This window comes from Lampetra planeri, chromosome 1 (assembly GCF_965212315.1).
Source record: "Lampetra planeri chromosome 1, kcLamPlan1.2.h2, whole genome shotgun sequence".
Taxonomy (NCBI): Eukaryota; Metazoa; Chordata; class Hyperoartia; order Petromyzontiformes; family Petromyzontidae; genus Lampetra; species Lampetra planeri.
Window position 1 is genome coordinate 6,521,515 of NC_136107.1, and position 22,805 is coordinate 6,544,319.

At 41.1% G+C, this 22,805-nt stretch overlaps 1 protein-coding gene across 1 annotated transcript in view; it reads right to left on the reverse strand.

Moving 5' to 3' along the window:
- Positions 1 to 771: 771 nt before the first annotated feature.
- Positions 772 to 22,805, reverse strand: part of PAXIP1 (PAX interacting protein 1) — an 88,966-nt gene continuing 66,932 nt past the window's right edge. Inside the window, exons 18-20 of the mRNA XM_078616301.1 lie at positions 21,455 to 21,589; positions 19,659 to 19,734; positions 772 to 12,345 (exon numbers count right to left, since the gene is read on the reverse strand). Coding sequence (XP_078472427.1) covers positions 12,269 to 12,345; positions 19,659 to 19,734; positions 21,455 to 21,589 — 288 coding nt within the window. The 3' untranslated portion in view covers positions 772 to 12,268. The remainder of the gene's footprint in view (positions 12,346 to 19,658; positions 19,735 to 21,454; positions 21,590 to 22,805) is intronic.

The following is a 22,805-nucleotide window of genomic DNA, read 5'->3' on the forward strand; positions in this document are numbered from 1 at the left end:
TGAGAAAATTCTTAGCAAATTATATTTATTTCACTAATCCTTTAAGCTGTGCCATTTCCTCTTATTAAGAAGACCGAAATACATTTTGGTAAGGCCGTTCCCCGCTGACAGCTCAACTCAATTAAGAGTTGTGGCAGTGTATGTCAAGCATATAAAGCACTGATCACCCCTTATAAAGGCGAAACAAGTGTTGTATACCTTGGCTATTTCATACCGTATTTTAGAGAAAAAAAGTTGTGCTGGCTGCCTGGCGCGCGATGACATCACCTGCATCAGACTTCAAGCACGCCATGACATTTTATGGGTTTCCCATTACCACCATATTTGCATTGATTTCATCTTGGCCAGCACCACTTCTCGTTTCTATTTTCTTCATGAAGATGTGTAATACGGGTGTAAAAGTGGCAACACTCAATTCGGAAGTGTTTCTATAAAATATTATGACCTTGCAGTTTTAAACACCACTGCATCGAGTCAAACCAAAAGCGTCAGTGTTTCGCTCCGCATATGAGTAGTGGAGTGACGTTAATATATTTTGGGAGCAGTAGTCATTGGTCGAAATTTCACATTTCAATTGCAGGGACCAGTCTCTCTCCAGAAAAAAATACTTTCCACAGTGGTTCTCATTTTATTAACCCCAGATGTAAAATAGGTTGAGTTGGGATTTAAATGTACATGTTTATACAGCGCCAAGAGGCCAAATAAAGTATTACACATTTTCACCAACATGCTATACCGGTACACATTTGAAAATGACATTCTCACACGAGGAAAATGAAAAAGATTATTTATTTTTTAAGTTAAATATCAGTTTCTAACACTGCTACCAATAAAAAACATTCAAAATCTACCAAATGTTAAGGAAATGTTTCAAATGTAGCCCTTTTATTAGGGTTATGTAGTTTACAAGGTTTCACAGCTCTTGACTTAAATGAAAGCCTTTAAGCTTGCTAAGACTGGAGAAAGCCAAACATATATAGTTTCATTTGCAATGCATGAAATGAATAGTTCACTCAATTGTAATAAACCATATGCCCTATCACATTTTTACAATTCGTCTTTAAATAACACTTGGGAGGTTTACAACAGTTTATTTTATTTGCCCAGAAATACTTCATTACAGAATGCAAAAGCAGACAGAAAAGGTCAGAACAGATACAGGACTTGACTGTAAAACAAATCATGAATGTTACAGACATGAGCAGCTGATGTCAAGCAGTATAATACCAACTTCAATATCCGTGGAGGAAGATCAAACACATCCCGACATTTGCTAGGCCAGGGTTATATAGACGTATCCATAATACGAGGGAAAAGAAATAATACCTTGGGTATGATTGCAAGGTCTTCCAATTATGCATAAACTGCAGCAATGAGACATCCATCACTAACCAAAGGCACGTGTTTTTATCTTCGAATTACAGTGAAATCCTGATTAGCAGTCAAAATGAATGGACTCATACTCCTAATTAAGTTTTCTAGTTTTAATCAAATTCTTTTGCGTGTCCAACGAGTTTTTCTAAAATAAATAACGAATGTTATACAACTCATTAAATCTGAAGTCTCTTTCAAGAAATGTACGAACAGAAAATGGCACGTTGACGTTAAATATAGTTGAACAAAGCAATAATTATTTGTGCATGCAAAGGGCGTTGCTGTATTCTTGAAAATTGAACTCTGTGCATGAGCACACATTATTATTGTTTGAAGAATACATCCAAACAAGCAATGCTATTTCGATGTATCCTCGACAGGAAATCAATGTCCGATGAGATCATATTAATCAGTAGCTGTTTCCGTAGGAGTTTGCACATGCGCAGATAATTCCACGATCAATTATTGCAAATTCATAACACAACTATTAAAAAACTACAATATTTTAAGTGGTGATGATGCAGTCCCTAAGCATTCAACAGTGAGGTATTGGTCCAGGAATGATTGTTTGAATCACATATTATGCATTTACAAGCGTGCATGCTTTCCTATTAAGTCATTCATGTGAAAAGATGAATGCGGGAAAGTCTACGTAATTGTTAATGTTTGTAAATACAAATGCAGTTTCTCAATTTGCTCATAATGCAGATTCTGCCCACGCTAATCAAAAAGATCTGTTGATGCATCTGGCCTCCTTCAGCTGTTGTAAATATTCAGTGCTTAATGGAAACACATGGATGGTGAAAGTACACACTATTCTTGTGTATGGCTTCAAAACAGAGTTCACGTAGTTTTGCTATTCCTCAGATGAAGGAACGCAGAATATAGTGGTTTACTATATGGTTCTTAAGTACACAATCTAGCATATATTACAGTATAAAATTAATTCATTTAAATTTTCAGGGATCAGCAGACATAATTAAAAAATTCCAGATGGTCTCTAATTAAAAATCCGAGGATTCTATTTGCTGATATTTTAATGTTTTATTTAAAAAGTTATTCAGCAATGCCAACTTGTATGTTGAAACAAATCATTAATGCCAGCTTATATGTAAAATACTAAAGTATCGAGCTAATCTATAGCAAGTGCATGAGTTCATCGTTGATATTGCTTTATCTTTATATTTAAGTTCTACAATATATATAAACAGGACATTAATTGAATAACCATACAGTACTGCTTACAGTATATTTATAAAGTGTACGAATTCATCTTGATCTATGCAATTTAAGGAAAGCTGTGGCCATTCCGTGATTATTTTAGATTAACGCGTACACAAACGGGATCTGTGCCAAGTTAGATTTCCCCACATTCAGAGAAACAAAAGTGAAATTGAAAAAATGCCTTAACATTTTGAGTGGTTAAACTTTCGCAGTTGGGAACACGAATGAAGGTGGCAGTGGCTGAACATTGTGAGAAATGGCCAAAACTACTGGTGTGTAATGCCCTTCATTTCTCAAGATTTGGTCACGGACACTTTCCAACTTGTTTTAAATAAGATTATAAGGATATCACTTTATCAATTTGAATTTTGCTCGGCTACAACGTTAATGCAGCCGGTTTATATTAGCGCTGGTCAAGACAATCGGGATACTCACCACAATGTAGCAATGTGATACGTATGTACTGTTTGTATGTTGAACTTCTTTCGTACCGTACGTAGCCAACTTGTATGTACAGCCCTACATCGGTGAGACATATTCATTAATTTGCTGATAATTACAATGAAGCTGCGAAACGTCGTACTCAAATTTTTAAATGCTGTTGATTCTCTCTTCAACACACCGGTGGGCTAAAGGAGTGAATTATTTTGTCCTTTGAAAAACGTGACACTTTTTTACTGTTTGGCCGTGTCAGGTGGTGGAGGGTTACGACACATTTATAAATAACGCGATCTGACCCAAAAACCTTTATTATGAATTTCTTAACCAAGCCACAATTTGATAATTGAACCCGTTTTCGTAAAAATTACAGCAACTTTTGATCTGACATTAATGTGGAGGGCTGAAATTCCGAACGATTAATGTCATTCCCTTTCAGTAATATAACACCTTTCCTAGACATTACATCAATGCAGAGAGATGACAACTGTGAATGAGCATGTGGGACATTATCTGACCTTTAAAATACTTGAAAACAGTAAGTCTGTACTTTTGTCACTCGCACTTCCAAGTATAATTGCATATGGGCTATGTTTAAATCAGCATTGCTATATTCGTGATTGTCAGTCATCAACATAGCACGTGTACTTAAAAATACCAACACTTTTTCAAATTACAATTACAGAACTACAAACAATTGCACCTTTAAAGTCGTTTAATGTTTTTTGTTGCTCGCTAATCTGTTTGATATCCACTAGAAGAATTCAGAATAGTCCTAATTATGCTTAATTTCACCGCATAGAATTGGAAGATCAATGATAATCACAATACGTGCTTTGTTCATTTATCCACAACATTGGAGAGAGGCAAGATGAAATGAGTTGTGGAAATTGATAGGGTTCACAGTAAATTCACAAAAAATGTAATCAACAGTAGATCTTCACACTGTGACTTCTGATTAAGTTCAAAAGCGCAAAAATACATGCATTTATCAACAAGCATAGTCGATGCCAATCAGAATAAAATTTGCTGGTGCACTACAGAGGAAAAAACAATTATTACACACTGCAAAGACTCGTATACTCTAAAGACAGAACCACATACATCAATACCAGGTGTTACACTCTACACATTACATACAATTCTTTGGAATTGAATCGCCAATACAATATCAGGACAATGTTGTCTCTGAATGGTTACAGGTTTTCTTCTAAAATCAAACATTTAAAGTGAACCGGTACAAAATAGTTGCTTTGTCTTTGCAACACAATTGCTTTTGTGATAACCTGAAGCGGTTTACAATGATACAAAATTTACATCTGAAAATAATGTGAACACGATAGTAAAGAACCTGTATCTGAATTACAAGGCTTGTGATACATTTTTAAGTACTAAATGATAACCGATTAAGACTCAAAACTCTCTCTCGCAAGGGTGACCTGAGTTAACAAGTTACAACCCATAGCAATATGCTCCAATTCACTGGTGGGTGAAAGCCTCTCCACCCTCCCTGATGCCATTCCTCATGTTCTTGTGGTCACAATGAATCTCACTTCTGTACACAGACAGATATCACGACTCCCATCTCCATGGTGGCCATCCTCTTCAGCTGCCACTATTAGCCTCGTCCATGAGCCATCAACCCTTTTGGTGAAGTGTTCTGCCCCAGCCCACTTATTTAGGTAAGACATATCTTTTTTGTTTGTTCTCGGATCGAGTTCCTCTTTCTGTCTCAGGATAATTCCAAGCATGCATCTCTACACACGTGAGTGATTTTTTTCTGCTTTGGTTCAATTTCATCGATTAATGTTCATGTTTCTGATCCACATCATAGTGGGAATTTTATCCCAATTGTAAAATGTATGCTTTACGAAAAACGAATCACTGCTTTTCGTTATTGAATTTAGTTTATGAAGGGGCACTCCATCTCCATTTCTCCTCCGTTCGTCTCCATTTCGTCGCACCTATCCCAATCCGCATTCAATAATTTCCTTCAATCTGTTGCTTTCAGGATTCTCTCTCCAACAGTTTACTTCACTCAGGAGTCAACGTCACTCGGGACACTTCGTAAAGCCGATTGTAAACGCTGCAGCTTTCCTGCATGTAACGTTGTCTAGTTAACATGATTTGTAATATTCCGACGTTAAAAAATACAACCCAGTTAATTACAAACATTAGTGGTTACTGCAGCCATTACCGACGTCTTTAATGATTATTGGAGGCTAGATGGCTGACCCTAGCTCACCAGCACACAGGTGGCAAAATACACAAGCAATGCCTCTGCAGCCTACAATTTGTAGTCAAAAATGCTTGAGATATAATTTGGAAATGTGCAAATTAACTCAAGCCTTCAGACATATTATTCCACTTTTATTATTGCATTTACAAAAGAAAATCCCACCATGACCCATGTGTAATCTTGACCAGCCAATCCCAGCACTAGCACATGGGCAAACGAGATGTTTCAAATCGTATTTTGAACAATGTTGTTTCAGACCCACCAAACAATATTATAGCTCAAGATAAACTGAACAGCGAAAAGCACTGCTGGAAGCTGCATCATTGCACGAGAGTGGCATTGTTGTATTTACAATGGGGCACATGGTAGCGTACAAGACCTCGAAAGCTTGTACATCCCATGTTTGCCCTTCGCCCGTAGAATTACTCTCCCATTGCGCCATCAGTCAAGCGATAAGACAAACATTTCCATTCTAAACTCAGTGAGAACCTCAATAGCCTCTTGTAATACAAGGTGGCATGTTTTTTTTTATACATGCCTTCCAAACAGTGGTCGTCGCAATACAATTTTATGAAAATGTTGGTCCTCAATTGCAATATGCCAATGTTTTCTTGAGCAGTCATCGGTGGTAGGACTGAGACGACCAACTTGCTACCCACAAGAACTCAGATGAAACCCAATGTTACAAAATGTCAGGGTTGTTGGCAATGATGCTCTCACATGGCATTAACTCCAACAGCCACCTGCTCACCTGGACTTCAAAAACAATGGTGGACGTTTATGAATTGTATTAACAATAGGCGCTGTGGTGGTGAGATGTTATCTCCCTCGCCTGGGATGCAGGAGGTCGTGGGTTTGATCCCGACCCTGATGCCTGTATATTTGGAGTTTACATGTTCTCCCCGTGGTTGCGTGAATTTTTCTCCAGGTCCTCTGGTTTTTCCCTCATTTAGAAACATGTGTTTGGATTATATTTGAAAGTTATACATTTCAACATAAGCCACTTAGTTGAGCTATGATTTGTGGCCAGGTCACTTCTGAAAAACAGCTAATTTCTCAGTGGGCTTTAACTGGTAAATACAAGTTTTATTATTATTGTTTTAAATCCCCCCTCCCCCCGCCTCTGTACGCCCAGCAGTGTAAATGGATACACCACAGTTAGTCAATCGGCAGGCTACGTGTGGTCAGGTAAAGTAGTCCCACCCCTTTCAAGATATCTTGTCAGCATGGGAGAGAATGCAATATACAGCGGGAATACACTCTAGTGGGAAGTCCTTCCACCAGCAGTGGAGTGAGCAAGCAATTGCACAGCTGCACAAATTGACCTAATTGTGTTTTTTACAAGTTTAGAAAAATTAAGGAGCAGGTGATTGTCTCAAAGGGGTAGTAGGATGAGGCCTAGGAGAGTGCTGCAATGCAAAAGATGGCAGGGAAGCGGCCCCGCACGACCTCCTGAGCCGACACCAGCCAGTGGGCCACCAGACGCAAGGGAGATGGAAGACACCGCCTGTTGAGCTCGTTATCCCACGGCCTAGGTGAATCTATACGTGCGAACTGTCAAGGCACTTACATAGGAGCAAAGGTAATTAGCACAATGTTTGCGTTGCACCTTAAAAAAACATTCAAGGGCAGTTAATCCCTTGCCCGAGTTTTTCCCATGTTCAACAGAATTAAATTTTATGTTAAAAATTGGTGAAATTCATAGATTGACTTGTTTTAGAATATACAATTATAATCAATGGCTGCATTAAATAATTTAAATAAAATATAATGCATTACCAAGTAAATATGACATCTGATTCATAGAATTAAATAAATGAAACCTTTAAGTTCCAAATTAAACATTAACACTCTGGACCTACACAAAACGAAGCAATTATAACATTGTTCATGAGAGTACTTATACCAAGGTGGATTTATCCACAAGATGAATATATACCCATCTAGTCAAATCGGATTTTTTACTTTTATAATAAGCAATAATTTCATCTTGTTGTATCTATACCCTTTTTTTAAAATTAATATTAAGAATAATTCTGCCAATACTATATTTCCTTCTAACAGCCACCGGTGGCAACTTGGGAGCAAACAAAGACGAGTGGAAAACCCGTTCCCCCACTTCCACAGATGGGTGCACACCTCACTTCAAAGGCCAGAAAGCATAAAAGAGACAACCATCAAATGTCATAAAACTTCCCCGAATTTCACACGAAAGAAAAAAGGGGGGGGGGAATTGCAAGGGGGTGTTAGGATAACACCCACGCTTCAGAAAGCCCCCCTCACGACACAGGGACAGGCGCCACGAATAATATATATAATTATATTCTTAACAAAGAAAATAGCATCGACAACAAGAAAGCACAGACGGGTTTGAATCCTCATGTATTAATTCCATACTGACATTATTTCCCTTTAATAATTCTCTATGCGGCCGGGCCGAAGCATCAAAGAATAATTATGGCAGTCAGGGTCGCTCCTAAGACAAAAAAATAATAATAAAACAGGCTAAGTCAATAATAAGTACGAAATTAGAGTGGATCTCCCAGGAAAGATAAGGGCGGAGAAGTCGATCATAATTAACCAACATACAACACTCCAGGGGAAGCGAGCAGCTCACAGCCGTCTTTGTCTTCCCGAGAGAAACGGCCAGAGCACACACAGCGCCGGGAAATGGCCCTCATAAAGTTTGTGGCGAGCGGGCGACGGCTCGAGAAAAGGAAGCAGATGCTCTTAAAAAAAATAAACACACGCGCAGGGTGCTCCAATGACGGAGCACAGCCGTCTTTGTCTCCCCACAGCACGGACAGCAAGATTTGCGCACGCGAGCAAATAACATTTCCCCATAGGGAGATCAAACCACGATGAAATACCGTGAACACGGCTACGGCATGCATTGAGTCACTTACCGTCAAATCACAATACTACTAAGCAGCAAAAGTTAGTCATTTTAACTTCCAAACCAAACGAAGCGATGAGAGACAAAGGATAAACGCCCAGAGCGAGGGAAGGGATTATAAGACTGGCTTAACGCGTAGGCTTTCGCGACCAATATTCATAATCAAAAACGTGGATTAGGATTGTGTAACCTCGGTACGAACGCGAATCGTCGGTCTGGTTTAGTTGATGACTCGTGTGTGGCGCCGTTCGCGAGAAAACCCCACCCCTTCTTCCAGAATTATTACGGACAGCTGTGTCTTTAAAGCTCCAATAAACACACACGCGACACATACGGACGGACACGCACACGACACACACGGACGCAGATGTGTCCACCCCCACAACGGAAGTTATAGGGTCCGGCCTTTGAACAACTCGAAAAAAAACCGAGTGGATTTCCGATATAAGCCGAGGCAAAATCCATTCAAACCATCCTCACCGGGGCTCCGGCCCCCATCTCTCTCACCGGGGCTCAGGCCCCCCATCTCATCTCGTCGCCAACAACGAAGGAGCTCTTCCGTCATCCAGAATGACGATGTTCGCGGGGTAGCGACGTGCATTGACAAGCTGAGGTCTGCACCACCTAAGAAGAATTACTACACTGAGCCGCCGAGCTGCGAGTGAAACGGACGGAGATTCCAGCTATCACTCTCGAGCCAACAACTTTAACCCAACGTCAATACCAGCAACGAACGAAAGCATCGTTCATCGCCAGAGCGACAACCAACGAGAACCGACTCGTCATCCAGCAGTGGAGAGAAAGAGCGCGCCACCGCGCCGTCAGCTACCGAGAGCGCGCCACCGCGCCGTCAGCTACCGAGAGCGAGCCACCGCGCCGTCAGCTACAAGAGCGCGCCACCGCGCCGTCAGCTACCGAGATCGCGCCACCGCGCCGTCAGCTACAAGAGCGTGCCACCGCGCCGTCAGCTACCGATAGAGCGCCACCGCGCCGTCAGCTACAAGAGCGCGCCACCGCGCCGTCAGCTACCGAGAGCGCGCCACCGCGCCGTCAGCTACAAGAGCGCGCCACCGCGCCGTAAGCTACCGAGAGCGCGCCACCGCGCCGTCAGCTACGAGAGCGCGCCACCGCGCCGTCAGCTACCGAGAGCGCGCCACCGCGCCGTCAGCTACAAGAGCGCGCCACCGCGCCGTCAGCTACCGAGAGCGCGCCACCGCGCCGTCAGCTACAAGAGCGCGCCACCGCGCCGTCAGCTACCGAGAGCGCGACACCACGCCGTCAGCTACAAAGAACGCGCCACCGCGCCGTCAGCTACCGAGGGCCGCCAAGCGCCGCCAAGCGCCGCCGCTCACCTCCCTGCGGAGAAAGTCGCGGCTGCAACCCGCACGGGCGAGAGGAATCTGCGAACCAGGGTCGTATCACCTCCCCCACTCACAACCTCCAGGAAGCACATACACACACACGCACACACCTACTTCCCGCGGGGCATGCAAGAATTTATCCAAGAGACAATCCACCTCTCTCACAATGGGACCAACCCTAGCCAATCATCAGAAGACTAATTATAAAGTTTGAACACCAGCTGGCCGTAAGGAATCGTGGACCTCTGAGTAATTAAGAATCCGTCGGTTATAAGAGGGTGAAGTTTTTTTTTCTTGCCTTTTTTTGTTTCTCTTATCGCATAAACGACCAATAGATTCGTCGATGCAAACTAAAACCCTCGAAATCCTCATTGCGAATCGACACGTTACAGAGAGAGAATATCGTGTCAAACCTGTTTCTTTGTCATAGAGCCTCGCTGAAGAATTAATTAAGGCAGAGCCAGATACGCGCTCACACAAACACACGCCCTCAACCACCATTGTCTCAAACATTTCATTAACAGATATAATCTTGCCAACGAATCGATTGACGTATGCTTTTTGCCTTTGCATGCTAGAATGTCACATGTTTGTTTAGAATAAAATTGTTAACACAGAAGTATCTCGAGTGTTTCTTCCAAGTCCATGCAAAACTGTCTTATTCATAAGAACTGTATCCTGCGATGAGATATGAAATTGGAGACCTAACATAACATAAACACACTAAGATAATCAGTAAATGTTTAATCAAAGATAATCGTTTTATCCCAATTGATACTACTCTGGATAACGAAGCTAAGCCTAATTATTATAACTGCACACATTAACATAATCGCAAGCGTTCGCATACATTACTACGATTATCTCCGTGATTATCATAATTCATGCATATAATTACACACATTAACATAATTTATGCGATTTGCACATTTTTTTCATTGTTATTATTTTTATCAAAATTTCATAATCCAACATATACAATCTTATAGTTCAAATTATGCAAGTAATCCATGAGTGAAATAGACAAACTAAAATAAATCAATTCTTAGTATAATCCTTATGTTCACTGGCAAATAAAAACGATATTTCCAGTTTAATTTAGTTTAGCTAAAGATGGGGCAATTTAGCCAAGACTCAGCTTAATTGCTTTGACTGCAAGTAACATTTCCTGGCCTGTTAATTAAAATACGACAAACAGCTTTTCCTGGCAGCAATTTTAATAACCTGGATATGTAGTATTCACTACAATCCAGCTCTACAAATATTTAAATATGAGCATACTTGGAAAAAAAAATCACTGGCTACTCTGTTATCACCAGACAAAAGGCAACAGGGAGACATAACACGTGGGCGGGGAATAAACTGCATCTCACATACAACGGGCCTTTTTTGGAGAATCCTAAAAATGAATACACTGAAAACCCCTCCCCAGCTCAAAATTTGAAGGGCGCGCACAACAACGCTGTGCAGAAACTTCACGTGGTCTCAGTTTATCACCGAGTTGTACAATAACCACTGTAGCATTCAAATGCATATTTCGGAATTGGCTTCTTATTTTCAGTGGTGCATTTTTGTTACCTCTGTTGCTTTTAATATTTATAACATACTAGTATCTACCAACTCTACAGCAGCATCTACGACCCTACAGTAGCATCTACCGACTCTACAGTAGCATCTACCGACTCTACAGTAGCATCTACCGACTCTACAGTAGCATCTACCGACTCTACAGTAGCATCTACCGACTCTACAGTAGCATCTACCGACTCTACAGTACTATCTACCGACTCTACAGTACTATCTACTGACTCTACAGTAGCATCTACTGACTGTATAGTAGTAACTGCACACATTGCGGTGGGGAGGAAAAGAGGACATCACACTGTTCAGGATTTACCTCAGTGGTGTGCTTTTTTTGCCTTTTTAACTCGAAGAACTTCTCTCCCGTCGCAGCTCAGCGAGCTCGTGTGCGCTGCTAGGGCCAACCGCGAGTCAGCATTCCGCGTTTGCCCAGATGCGTGCTTTGGTGCCGCGATCAGCGTAAATTATAATAAAGTGTGATTTTATTCGTTTACATTTGACGGAGGGAAAAAACAAATAGCGAGTTTCCGTTTGGGGCTTAGTTTGTTTTAACTGTGTACTTTGTTGAAACGTAAACCCAACAGTTTGTCAGTTAAAAGTGACACACGTCCACACACACAGACAAAAAAATACTTTTATAGGTAAGATAAAAAGCTAAACAAAAATAAGCTGCCAATGGGATAAATTTGGCCTAGATGGAAATAATGTTTGTTGTTATTAAGAAATCTTATATACAGGGGCACCCCAGCCCTGCTGAATTAGCCCAGTATTGAGAACACACTTTAGTTGAAAATGGCGACTCGCAGTGACATGCACATAAATCGTCAGTGATTCAATAATTCCTTGCAGCTGATAGTGTTGTCGTCTCTCAGTAACATTCACGTGTGCATGACAGTTGTCTCAAAGCACTCAGTGCTTGTGCAAGCACTGATAGAAGATGGGGAAAACTGAATAAAGATTGCACGAAATATAATTAATATTTTAAGCTTCTCTATTCATATGGTTATTCCACCGTTGCCATTTGTTAGAATAAAGCAAATATGACAGTAGAGTAGTGAATATTTTAACATTAAACTCTGTTTAAACCGCACATTTAGTATACAATAATCAAGGCACCTTTGCGACAACAAAACATGTTTTACACAAGCACCGTTTTCATTGCAAAGGATATGACTCATAGTCGAGGGTCTGTGTCAATGCTCCCGTCAGGACAAATTCCGCATTGTGCACTTCTGTCGAAAGAGGGAGGGGGGGGGTACAGAGCAGGGAATAGACGAGCAGAAATAGCATATTGATTACAACTGCCCTGACATGCAAATACAAGAGCAATTAATTAATTTCAGCTTATATAATCCACGAAGTGTATTTGAACATTGCTCTATGACATTCAATATTGATGACCAAAGTGAAATATATTAAACAATGCACGAGCTCATTGCACGCCCCAAACATGTGTCAGGATTTTTTTTTACCCCAGAACAATTAACAAAATGTTCATCATGGAATATACCTTCATGTCGATGGCTGGGTAAATGACCTGATGTATTTACATGAGCCAGGTTAATATCTGGTAAACCAAAATTCTAAGTTCGTGTTTTCGTCAAATGCAAACAAAGTAACAATTGCAACATATGATTGATTGATGATTATTTTATTTCTAACTACGTGACTTTACCGAAGGAACCAAAGAGTATGGATTCCTGCAGTCACGAAAGCTTCAAATCAAGATTGCAACATATGACTCCATAATACAGGTTTTTTGGGTTAGATCGTGTAAATATATAAATGTGTCGTTAAACCCATCACCACCAACACAGCCAATTAGTAAGGTTTGTCACGTAAACAGAACATGCCAATTCGTTACTAGTATAGCACACCAGTGTGTTGGAGACAAAAGCCACAACATTTATAATCTGAATATAACGTTTCGCCAGTAATAACAACTAGCTTCATCAGGTTATAGCCAGATTTGTGGAGAAGTCCTCCTGTTATGACTCATAGGATCCCGACCCTGGCACCTGTATATTCGGAGTTTGCATGTTCTCCCCGTGGTCGATTGGATTTTTTTTCTCTCCATGTCTTCCGGTTTTTCCCTCCACATTTAGAGACATGGGTTTAGATGATTTCCTACAATAAATTTCCACGTGATAAGCCACTTCGTTGAGCTATCATTTTTGGCCAGGTCGCTTCTGCCATAAAAACTAATAGCTCAGTGGGCTTTACCTGGTAAGACAAACATTTTTAGTTTTTCGATTTAAAGCTTTCGTGACTGCAGGGATTCATCTTCTTGGTTCTTTCTGTAAAGTCACGTAGAAGGGAAGTAATAAAATAATAAAAATAAAACATAATAAAACAATTCTCACGACGTTTCGGCCACAACGCAAGCAGCCGTCATTAGGTGAAAAACAGGTCTGTCGAAGCGACAGCGTCTGAATGAAACAGCACACGTGCTTGGAGCATATATATAAGCTGGGTTGGAAGGGGGGAAAAGAGCGCCTTGACAAAAGAATATGCATATCCCTATCCCCTCCCTTTGATGCTGCTAATCCTGCATAATGCACGGGCATAAGTAGAACTATTCACATACCTGCATTTCCCATATCCCCTCCCTTTGATGCTGCTAATCCTGCATAATGCATGGGCATAAGTAGTACTATTCACATACCTGCATTTCCCATATCCCCTCCCTTTGATGTTGCTAATCCTGCATAATGCACGGGCATAAGTAGTACTAATCACATACCTGCATTTCCCATATCCCTTCCCTTTGATGCTAATCCTGCATAATGCACGGGCATGAGTAGTACTAATCACATACCTGGATTTCCCATAAATATGCTAAATGCCTCTTGATATGCATATTCTTTTGTCAAGGCGCTCTTTCCCCCCCTTCCAACCCAGCTTATATATATATGCTCCAAGCACGTGTGCTGTTTCATTCAGACGCTGTCGCTTCGACAGACCTGGTTTTCACCTGAGGACGGCTGCTTGCGTTGTGGCCGAAACGTCGTGAGAATTGTTTTATTTTTATTATTTTATTACTTCCCTTCTACGTGACTTTACCGAAAGAACCAATAAGAAGATTTTTAGTTTTATTTGTATACATTTTAAAGTTATTTATCTACATGTCCTATACTTTGCACTCCTATCGTGTTTTTGTATTGTTTCTTGTTGTAAAATTCTGACCTACCCCGACTGGACATCTGTGAAAAAGACCTATATTGCTCATCGGATTCCTCCAGTATAAATAAATATTCTGAGTCTGATTCTGATCTCAATAAAAATATATCCGAATTAGCTACTTAGAATATTTTGCTGCGCTCAAATCCTGGATCGTGATTTATTGTCTATTATCCAAGTGATGTTCGATAAAAAATGACTTTACTGGAAGTCCACAACGGTCACCCGATGGATAAACTGCCCCCCACCATGGGAACGATGAACTTACAAAACTCGCTCGGGGTTACCGCGTGCAAGGAGTGAGGTCCCCTCTTTTTTAAGAGAAGGAACATTTAATTGGACAAAAAGCTCTATGCAAGTTGTCATTCTTTACTATCCCTTGCAGTTGCAAACCAAATTCCTTGTTTTCATCGCCCTGATTTGGTATTCATGCACGCTCCGGCTCCCAAATGCTATTCTCCCTATATAAGCGATAATCTATGCTCACAACAATTTTCCTTAGCTTATAGCTCTTATTTTGTCTGACTGATTGCCTTCTAGGAATTATGGCCTCTGCTTAGCATCTGTGATTAAATACATCATGCCAGAGTCAACTTGTGTTTTATAACACCAGAGTGATTTTCCTGTTGTGAATTACCACATATAGTTTAGATGTGAAACACGGCAGAACCAATACCTCTGCCGTGGCTGACCATTGTTATAACGCTGTGGGCTCGCATGATAGTCTTTTCCGAGATCAAGGTACTCTGCAAACCTTCGGGCTACTGTCAAAGGTTTGTTCATGAAGCCATCCAGATATATAAACATAGACTTAACTTCAACCGAGAAGATGGATACAAATTGAGCAATCATTGGAAGGATGTTATTAACCAGGTAAAGCCTTAACTGTTGTGGTTGTTTCCATCATACCTGCCGGTTACTAGTCTATTTTTCCAAGTCTCTTTCCACCCGTGTCCCCAGCTTTCCACTTCTAGCCTTGCCTACTTCCCCCCCCTCCAGCCTCACTTCCTCTCCCCCTAGCGCTCGCGCAACCCACCTCCTACCCTCCCCCCTTGCTCCTCCCCCCTTTCTTACCTATATAACCTCTTGCCACGGCAACTCTCTCGCCCACTTCAGCATTGTATCTTGCTGTGGTGTTCCCACCTGATGAGGATTGCTTGTGTTGCGATCGAAACGTCGTGATTTGTTTCATTTTATATTATTTTATTTCTACCTACGTGACTTTACCGAAAGAACCAAAGAGTAACTTAATTCTACTTTAACATTCTATAAAAACATGCAGTGAAATGTGACATTCACCACTGTACACAAGAGTCACATGTTGTATGAGAGTGTAAGGCTTCTGCAATGATAGTTGCATTCAATATTGACTGTTAATATTTACTCTGTCAATATTGAATGATTAAACCCATATACAAAGAGCTTCCCTTTGTAAATGAGATGCACACATGATTTGGTTTTCCTGTAGATAGCGCAACTTTAGCGAGTGTAAATGAACTATAAGACAGATTTTCCTATCATGCAGGCAATGCACATTTCATTGAAAACAATTGTCTTTACATGGAACAAGTCTGACAATATACATGCCATCCACAGATAGCATGTTTCCACTCTACTTCAAATAAATGGATTTTTTTTATTAACGAACTGGAGGAAGATAATCTAGCTCCCCAATCCATGTTGTACTACATTATTACATAGAACAGTTAGGAGATCAATAATGGGGCAATTAATCACAGTAGGTAAAGCAAAGGGGCACACTATATCTGCCTCTGTACTGGTCATTATGTCAGCAAACAGGACATTAATCCTGAGAGATTTCCATAAGTTTTTTTCTCAATCTCTCGTATGCTCATTTACAAAAATGTAAACACTACCTCCTGTTGACTGACAAACCACATTCAGTGGACCCAATTCCAAGGGATAAAATAGTCCCTGCAAACAAATGTGTTAGCATATGAACACTCATGAAACGAGTCCAATATCTTCAAAAAGAGTCTGAACAATCTTTGATTTAAAAGAGTTCATAACAAAAAAACTGTTTTTGAGACAACATATATCAACTTATCGTTACATCATCTATACTGTATATATAAAAGTTAATCGTCTTGTGCATCTGTGCGTGAGTGTGTGTCACACGGTACTCGTCTCCAAAATGTAACGTTGTTTCTTTCCGGCTTGTGGGTTGGACAAACTACATTTTAAATCGGGGATTGGCAGAAAGTGCCTGTTTTATTCACCGTGGTCTTTTGGAGCCCAGCGATTGGTCAATGTACAATTTTATTCGACATGTCTCCATTTTATCACGTACTGCATCTGTACCGTGTTGTAGGAAAGGGTGTATGAGTATGCGCAATGATGATACATCGGTGCTTTGTTGCACAACATTAATGTGACTTTTCCTTGACGACAAACACTTATTATTTTCTCAAAATACCCTCACCATTTACTGTATACAGCTCAGATATAGCACATGGTGAGGGTAAGTAACCACATTACACACGTGTACTATTTCTGAGCTGTACAGTAGATAGTGTGATGTGTAATGTTAGGTGGGGCAATTATGCTCTTAGAATTCTGGACTTCATCCACTCAACTGCACGTAGTGGCCATTGTCCACGAAAACACCGGCTAAGTGTTTAGGACGTAGGGAAAATATAACTTTAAAGCGTAACTACAGGACATAGTGTTAGGTGTTATGTTGTTGACTCAGCAAAATAGATCACACAGGGCTAGTGTACAGGTAACATCTAATGTCGTGTGTGATGGGACTGTGATTGTGTACTCACACCTTTTATTACTGCGGCCACATGGTGCATGCGATAGAACGGTGCGTATGACACAAACTGAAAATATTGGACATTGCAGATTGGCCTGTTTGACCAGATAATTTTACTTAATCTTCCATATCACAGCGAAGCAAGTACATGAGTACACCCAATTTATATTGGGATTGCAAATTCATTATTCAAATATATTAAATATGAACTGTTTATAAATATAATATTCAACCGTCCGTGACAGTTTTTGATGTCTGTATATATATATAATCCGTTCTTTGGTTCTTTTCGGTTAAGTCACGTCTAAAAATAAAATAATAAATCAAAATAAAACAACACATTACGACGTTTCGATTGCAACACAAGCAATCATCATCAGGTATAAAAGAAATAGCAACAAAAATCTAACTAGAAAACTATAGACCGACATACAAGCAGACAGACATCACAACGGCACACATAGAGAGGAGTATACAGGCACACGAAAATTAAATAACCTAGTAAAATATTGAAATGTGATGTAATACAACACAGAGAGTCGGTTAACACACAATTAACGCATGGCCTGGTTGACTACGTGTTTCAAAATTTGCTAAGTTAGAATTTTAAGTGTGAGCAACAAATATCTAACTAGAAAACTATAGACAGACATACAAGCAGACAGACATCACAACGGCACACAGAGAGAGGACACAAATCGGCTGTGTGAGCAACAAAAATCTAACTAGAAAACTATAGACAGACATACAAGCAGACAGACATCACAACGGCACACAGAGAGAGGACACACATCGGCACAAAGAGATGGTCGTTTCTGTGACGGTCCCTTAAATATAGAGAGGAGGGGGAGGGGACGAGGGGAGGGAGAGGGCGGGGAGATCAATGGGTGCACGCCAACGTACTCCTATTGTAAGTGAGATGATAGACGCGGCACGGGAGGCAAACCTGAAAATTAAGACAAACGCGGCACGGGAGGCAAGCCTGAAAATTAGGAGACAAGCACACGAAAATTAAATAACCTAGTAAATTATCGAAATGTGATGTAATACAACACAGAAAGTCGGTTAACACACAATTAACGCATAGCCTGGTTTATTACATGTTTCAAAATTTGCTAAGTTAGAATTTTAAGTGTGAAATTTCAAGGAGAGGACACAGGCAGAGAGAACAAATAGCCAGAAAGAAAAAAGGATAAGTTTAAAACTTCCCCGTAGAAGTGGTTCTGTCTGCTTGTATGTCTGTCTATAGTTTTCTAGTTAGATTTTTGTTGCTCACACAGCCGATTTGTGTCCTCTCTCTGTGTGCCGTTGTGATGTCTGTCTGCTTGTATGTCTGTCTATAGTTTTCTAGTTAGATATTTGTTGCTCACACTTAAAATTCTAACTTAGCAAATTTTGAAACACGTAGTCAACCAGGCCATGCGTTAATTGTGTGTTAACCGACTCTCTGTGTTGTATTACATCACATTTCAATATTTTACTAGGTTATTTAATTTTCGTGTGCCTGTATACTCCTCTCTATGTGTGCCGTTGTGATGTCTGTCTGCTTGTATGTCGGTCTATAGTTTTCTAGTTAGATTTTTGTTGCTATTTCTTTTATACCTGATGATGATTGCTTGTGTTGCAATCGAAACGTCGTAATGTGTTGTTTTATTTTGATTTATTATTTTATTTTTAGACGTGACTTAACCGAAAAGAACCAAAGAATAATTCCTGCAGTCACGAAAGCTCCCAAATTAAGATTATATAATCCGTGTTGAATGGGGGACCAGGCCTCATGCTTCCAACCACCAATGGTGCTCAGGGTATGGGTTTTATAGTTCTCATGCCCTGCTGTGCGATGGCAACCCCTAAGCTGTGCTCAGTATGCCCTGGAGTATTTCACTTTTCCAAGGCCCCCGCCACGTTTTCTGTGTGCTGTATATGCTTGGTTATTATGTTTTTTATGATTTTTATGTTTCATTGGTTTGTTTTATTGTAGTTTCGGTTATATATGTGTGGATTGTTGTGTGCAGACCGGGGATGCGTGCGAGCTTGCGTGGCAGACCACAAAACCCGGTTTGGGCCTTGCGGAAACCCCATTCGGGAAAGGTAGAGAGTAGTGGGGGGGGGGGGGTTTCAGCCTTCTGCCTCTATAAACCTCAGTCACCTCCTCGATGAACCGGTCCTACGGAGGACAAGACTACAACATATCAGGCCTGGAGGAAGGATATACTCGTCCGCGATCCCTGATTGTTATATAACAGTTACATCGCAGAGAAACATCTCTTAGGAATCCGGGATATCTAATATGCCGTATTAATACTAAGAGCCATCGCCTTTGTCTGGGACCGTGTGTAGACATGGTTCTCATTCAAATGCAGATTGCACTCTACCTATTCAGCTCACCTCCAGCCTGTATAAATTAGCTCTTTTGTTCATGTTAGAACTGATGTATTCTTTTATAGTGTGGCGTGACTGTATACTTAGACTTTTTTCTGTCTACCGTTTTGTTTTGAATATACTGTATATTTGAATATATATCGGTCTGTGTAATGCCCCCCCCCCAGCTAGTTTATATTATTTCCGCTCTTAATGTGCACTTACCAATGCCACGGACCAAATATTCACGACACAGGTGTAGGTCATTTTCACAGGATATGATGATGATCTCTGGCAAGTTCTGGCAGAGACACAAAGACAATTAAGAGTTACATTCTAAGACAAGTACACAAACTTCACTTACATACTTTGTCATTCAAAGCCAGGTCAAAGTAGATCTATGCAACCAGAATGGGGAAGGCATACATCTCAGCTGGGGGAAAGGAGCATAATAACACGACAGGGCAAATGTCTCCACAGCATGACCACAGTTGACGCCCAACAAATTGTACATATTTTATTGAAACTGTGAAGAATAAAAAACTGAGTCGACCCCCAGCCAGGATTTGGGCTTGTGACCAAGTGTAGTTAGCGACTTCCGAGACACGTCGAGTAGAATGCTTCTTGTTTATTAAGAGCATACGGGGCGATACATTACATAATGCAGCTACACATAGGCGATCCTAACACATAGCCCATCTCCGGCATACGCTCCGCTAGCTGTCCGACTAGCGCAGCGACGGAGAGGGTCTTGCAGCCACGTGGTTGGAGACGAAGAGATGACAATGAGCAGCGACGCAGCCAGGACCCACAACAGCACCCGAACCTCTGGTTCGGCCCCCCTTATATGCGCCCCGGCGCGGCCAAGCTCCGCCTCTGGCCACGCCCCCTTCCAGAACCTTCGAGTAGGTTCCCGGAGCCTCTGGACTAACTCCACCTTTCACCTTTACTCCAGATACGCCTCCCTTATAATAAGGCATTATGTAATACCCCTATAACCGCAATTACCTATTCAGGCCGACAGGTGTCACCCTGTCATTACACAACTAGAGAAATACACTAATACCCACTGTAATTATATATTTCAACCCATTATTCTCTCGTACAGTACAATGTTGCATATCCACAGCTCATTGGGGACTAAGGTATTGGCTGATGTTGCCAATCTTCCCAGCGTAAGAAAAAGGTAGAAATGTATGGAAGATGTAAGGCACCCGTGACAGAATGTTTTAAGGTTGTGTAAAAACGTGAGCACGATGCTTATACCAGGATAATTTAACATTCTCTTAATGGGGATTTATTTGGGGCTCAAAAAATTGTCAATGATAGCTGCTGGTAAATGCAAATGGGAAAATAATGACATTTCACTGTAAACAAAGTGTACTTGCAAAACCGTGTGCATGCTTCTGCTCCTACATATATCCATAAACCTTAATAAGTGTGGACTCAATGCAACCAGACTGACTGTGGATAAATTACAGGCCATTCAAAATTGTCTGAAGACGAGTCCTTTCAAGCGTTCAAATGACTTTGTGAGAAGGCAATGTACTATTTACAGTGGTGGTGGCATGCCTTAATCCAGCAAGGTGGAGGTGAGGGTTGGTGGATCGCACAAATGTTGGGAAACTTCCTTGCCATTGGCGTCGAGGTGCCATACCCTAGCTCGCCAATATGGCAATACAGCAGGTGGACTAATCTCCATCCGTTTCCATCTGTATGGGGATAGTGTTGCCCCCTCGCACTTGCAGGTTTTCTTCAGGTGCTCTGGCTTCCTCTCACTTGAATAAACACTCATCAATTGGCTGGTAACATCGTTTTTTTTAGGACCCTCCTAAAAAAAAGAATCCTATGACTCAGTGTGACTTTCCTGCATAAATAAGTAAACTATCGTTATTATTACACAGTCATTGATGCCCAGGCGTGAGACCAACCACTCCCTCCCCATGGACTGGAACCCAGAATCCCGGAGGTGCTGGCTCGGTGCTGTGACAGGGAGTGCCGCCCCCATCCCCACCCCTCACCTTGTTATTGCGGTGCTCAGCGAGGCGCTGCAAGCCTGGCTGCTTCGTTAACACTCGCCCCCCCGCACACTCAATGATGGAGCGCATGGTGGCCAGGCTCGGGCACATTCCGGGTGTCAGGTAGAAGAACAGACCCTGCGTCACAAGGACACATAGCAGCAAAAGTGGTTCATTTAAAAGTTTGAAGTTCATGACAATAAGTTGGCACTCTTACCTAAAACTAAAAAAAGAGTCATCTGTACATTTATTGATTTAAGTTTTAAAAGTACCGTCATGTCTTTCACTGTTGGGCATTCGATAGTATTATTTATAGTCACCTCACATTAACCCAAGTCACGAACAATGTCATTTTCCTGTATTATGTATTAAAAAAATAAAAACTTTAAAATGTTGATAAAATAGCAATATAAAGCACAGAGATGAAGCACTACATGCTAGGTAATGGTGATCTCGTGATATACTAACACGGAGTAAAAATATGGGATGACCCTTGCCTATGAGTTTCCAGCAAATACAAGCTTCATTCCTATTCAAATAAAATCTGACATTTGCAAAATCTCTTGCCGGTTTAATTTGTTCAACATTCGCAAAAATCCGACAGCTTATTTATACCTCTGCTGAAAAACTCCTCATCCATTCCCTTATCCATACTTGTCTGGACTACTGCAACTCTCTTATGCTCAGTCTGCCCATTTATTCTTTTGACCTCTTTTAAACAAATCCAAAACAACTCTGCTCGGATCATATTCAACCTTCCCTATAATTCCCATACCTCGAGACCCTCCTCGCGCAACTGCACTTGCTCCCTGTACTACCGTTGCCTGTTCAAATTCCTCACAATGGTCTACAAATCCCTTCATGGTCGTGCCCCATCATATCTTGCCATGGTTGTATCTTTCTACGTGCCTTCTCTTGCTGTCTCTCTCTGCTCCTCCTCCGACTTGCGCTCAATCACGCTTTCGCTTTTTCTCTTCTTGCCCCTCTTCACTGGAACAAACTTTTTTTTTGCTTTCTATCTGCGTGACTTTACTGAAAGAACCATAGAATACGGTAGGCCTCGGCAAGGTAAGGTAAAAGTTAAAAACAACGAGCCTACCTTTACCCTACCTTTTACCTTACCACAATACAATCACTCTACCCTACCTTTTACCCTTCAGCAGGTAAGGTAAAAGGTAAAAAGCAACGAGCTTACCTTTACCCTACCTTTACCCTTACCCCATACAAATTACCCGATTACAGGGTAATTACTAGGGAACTATCACAAATGAACAAGGTTTATAACGGTAAATGCTAGGTAGAGCGCTTAAATCATATGGAATACTCTCGATTATTCCAATTTTACACGCTTTCT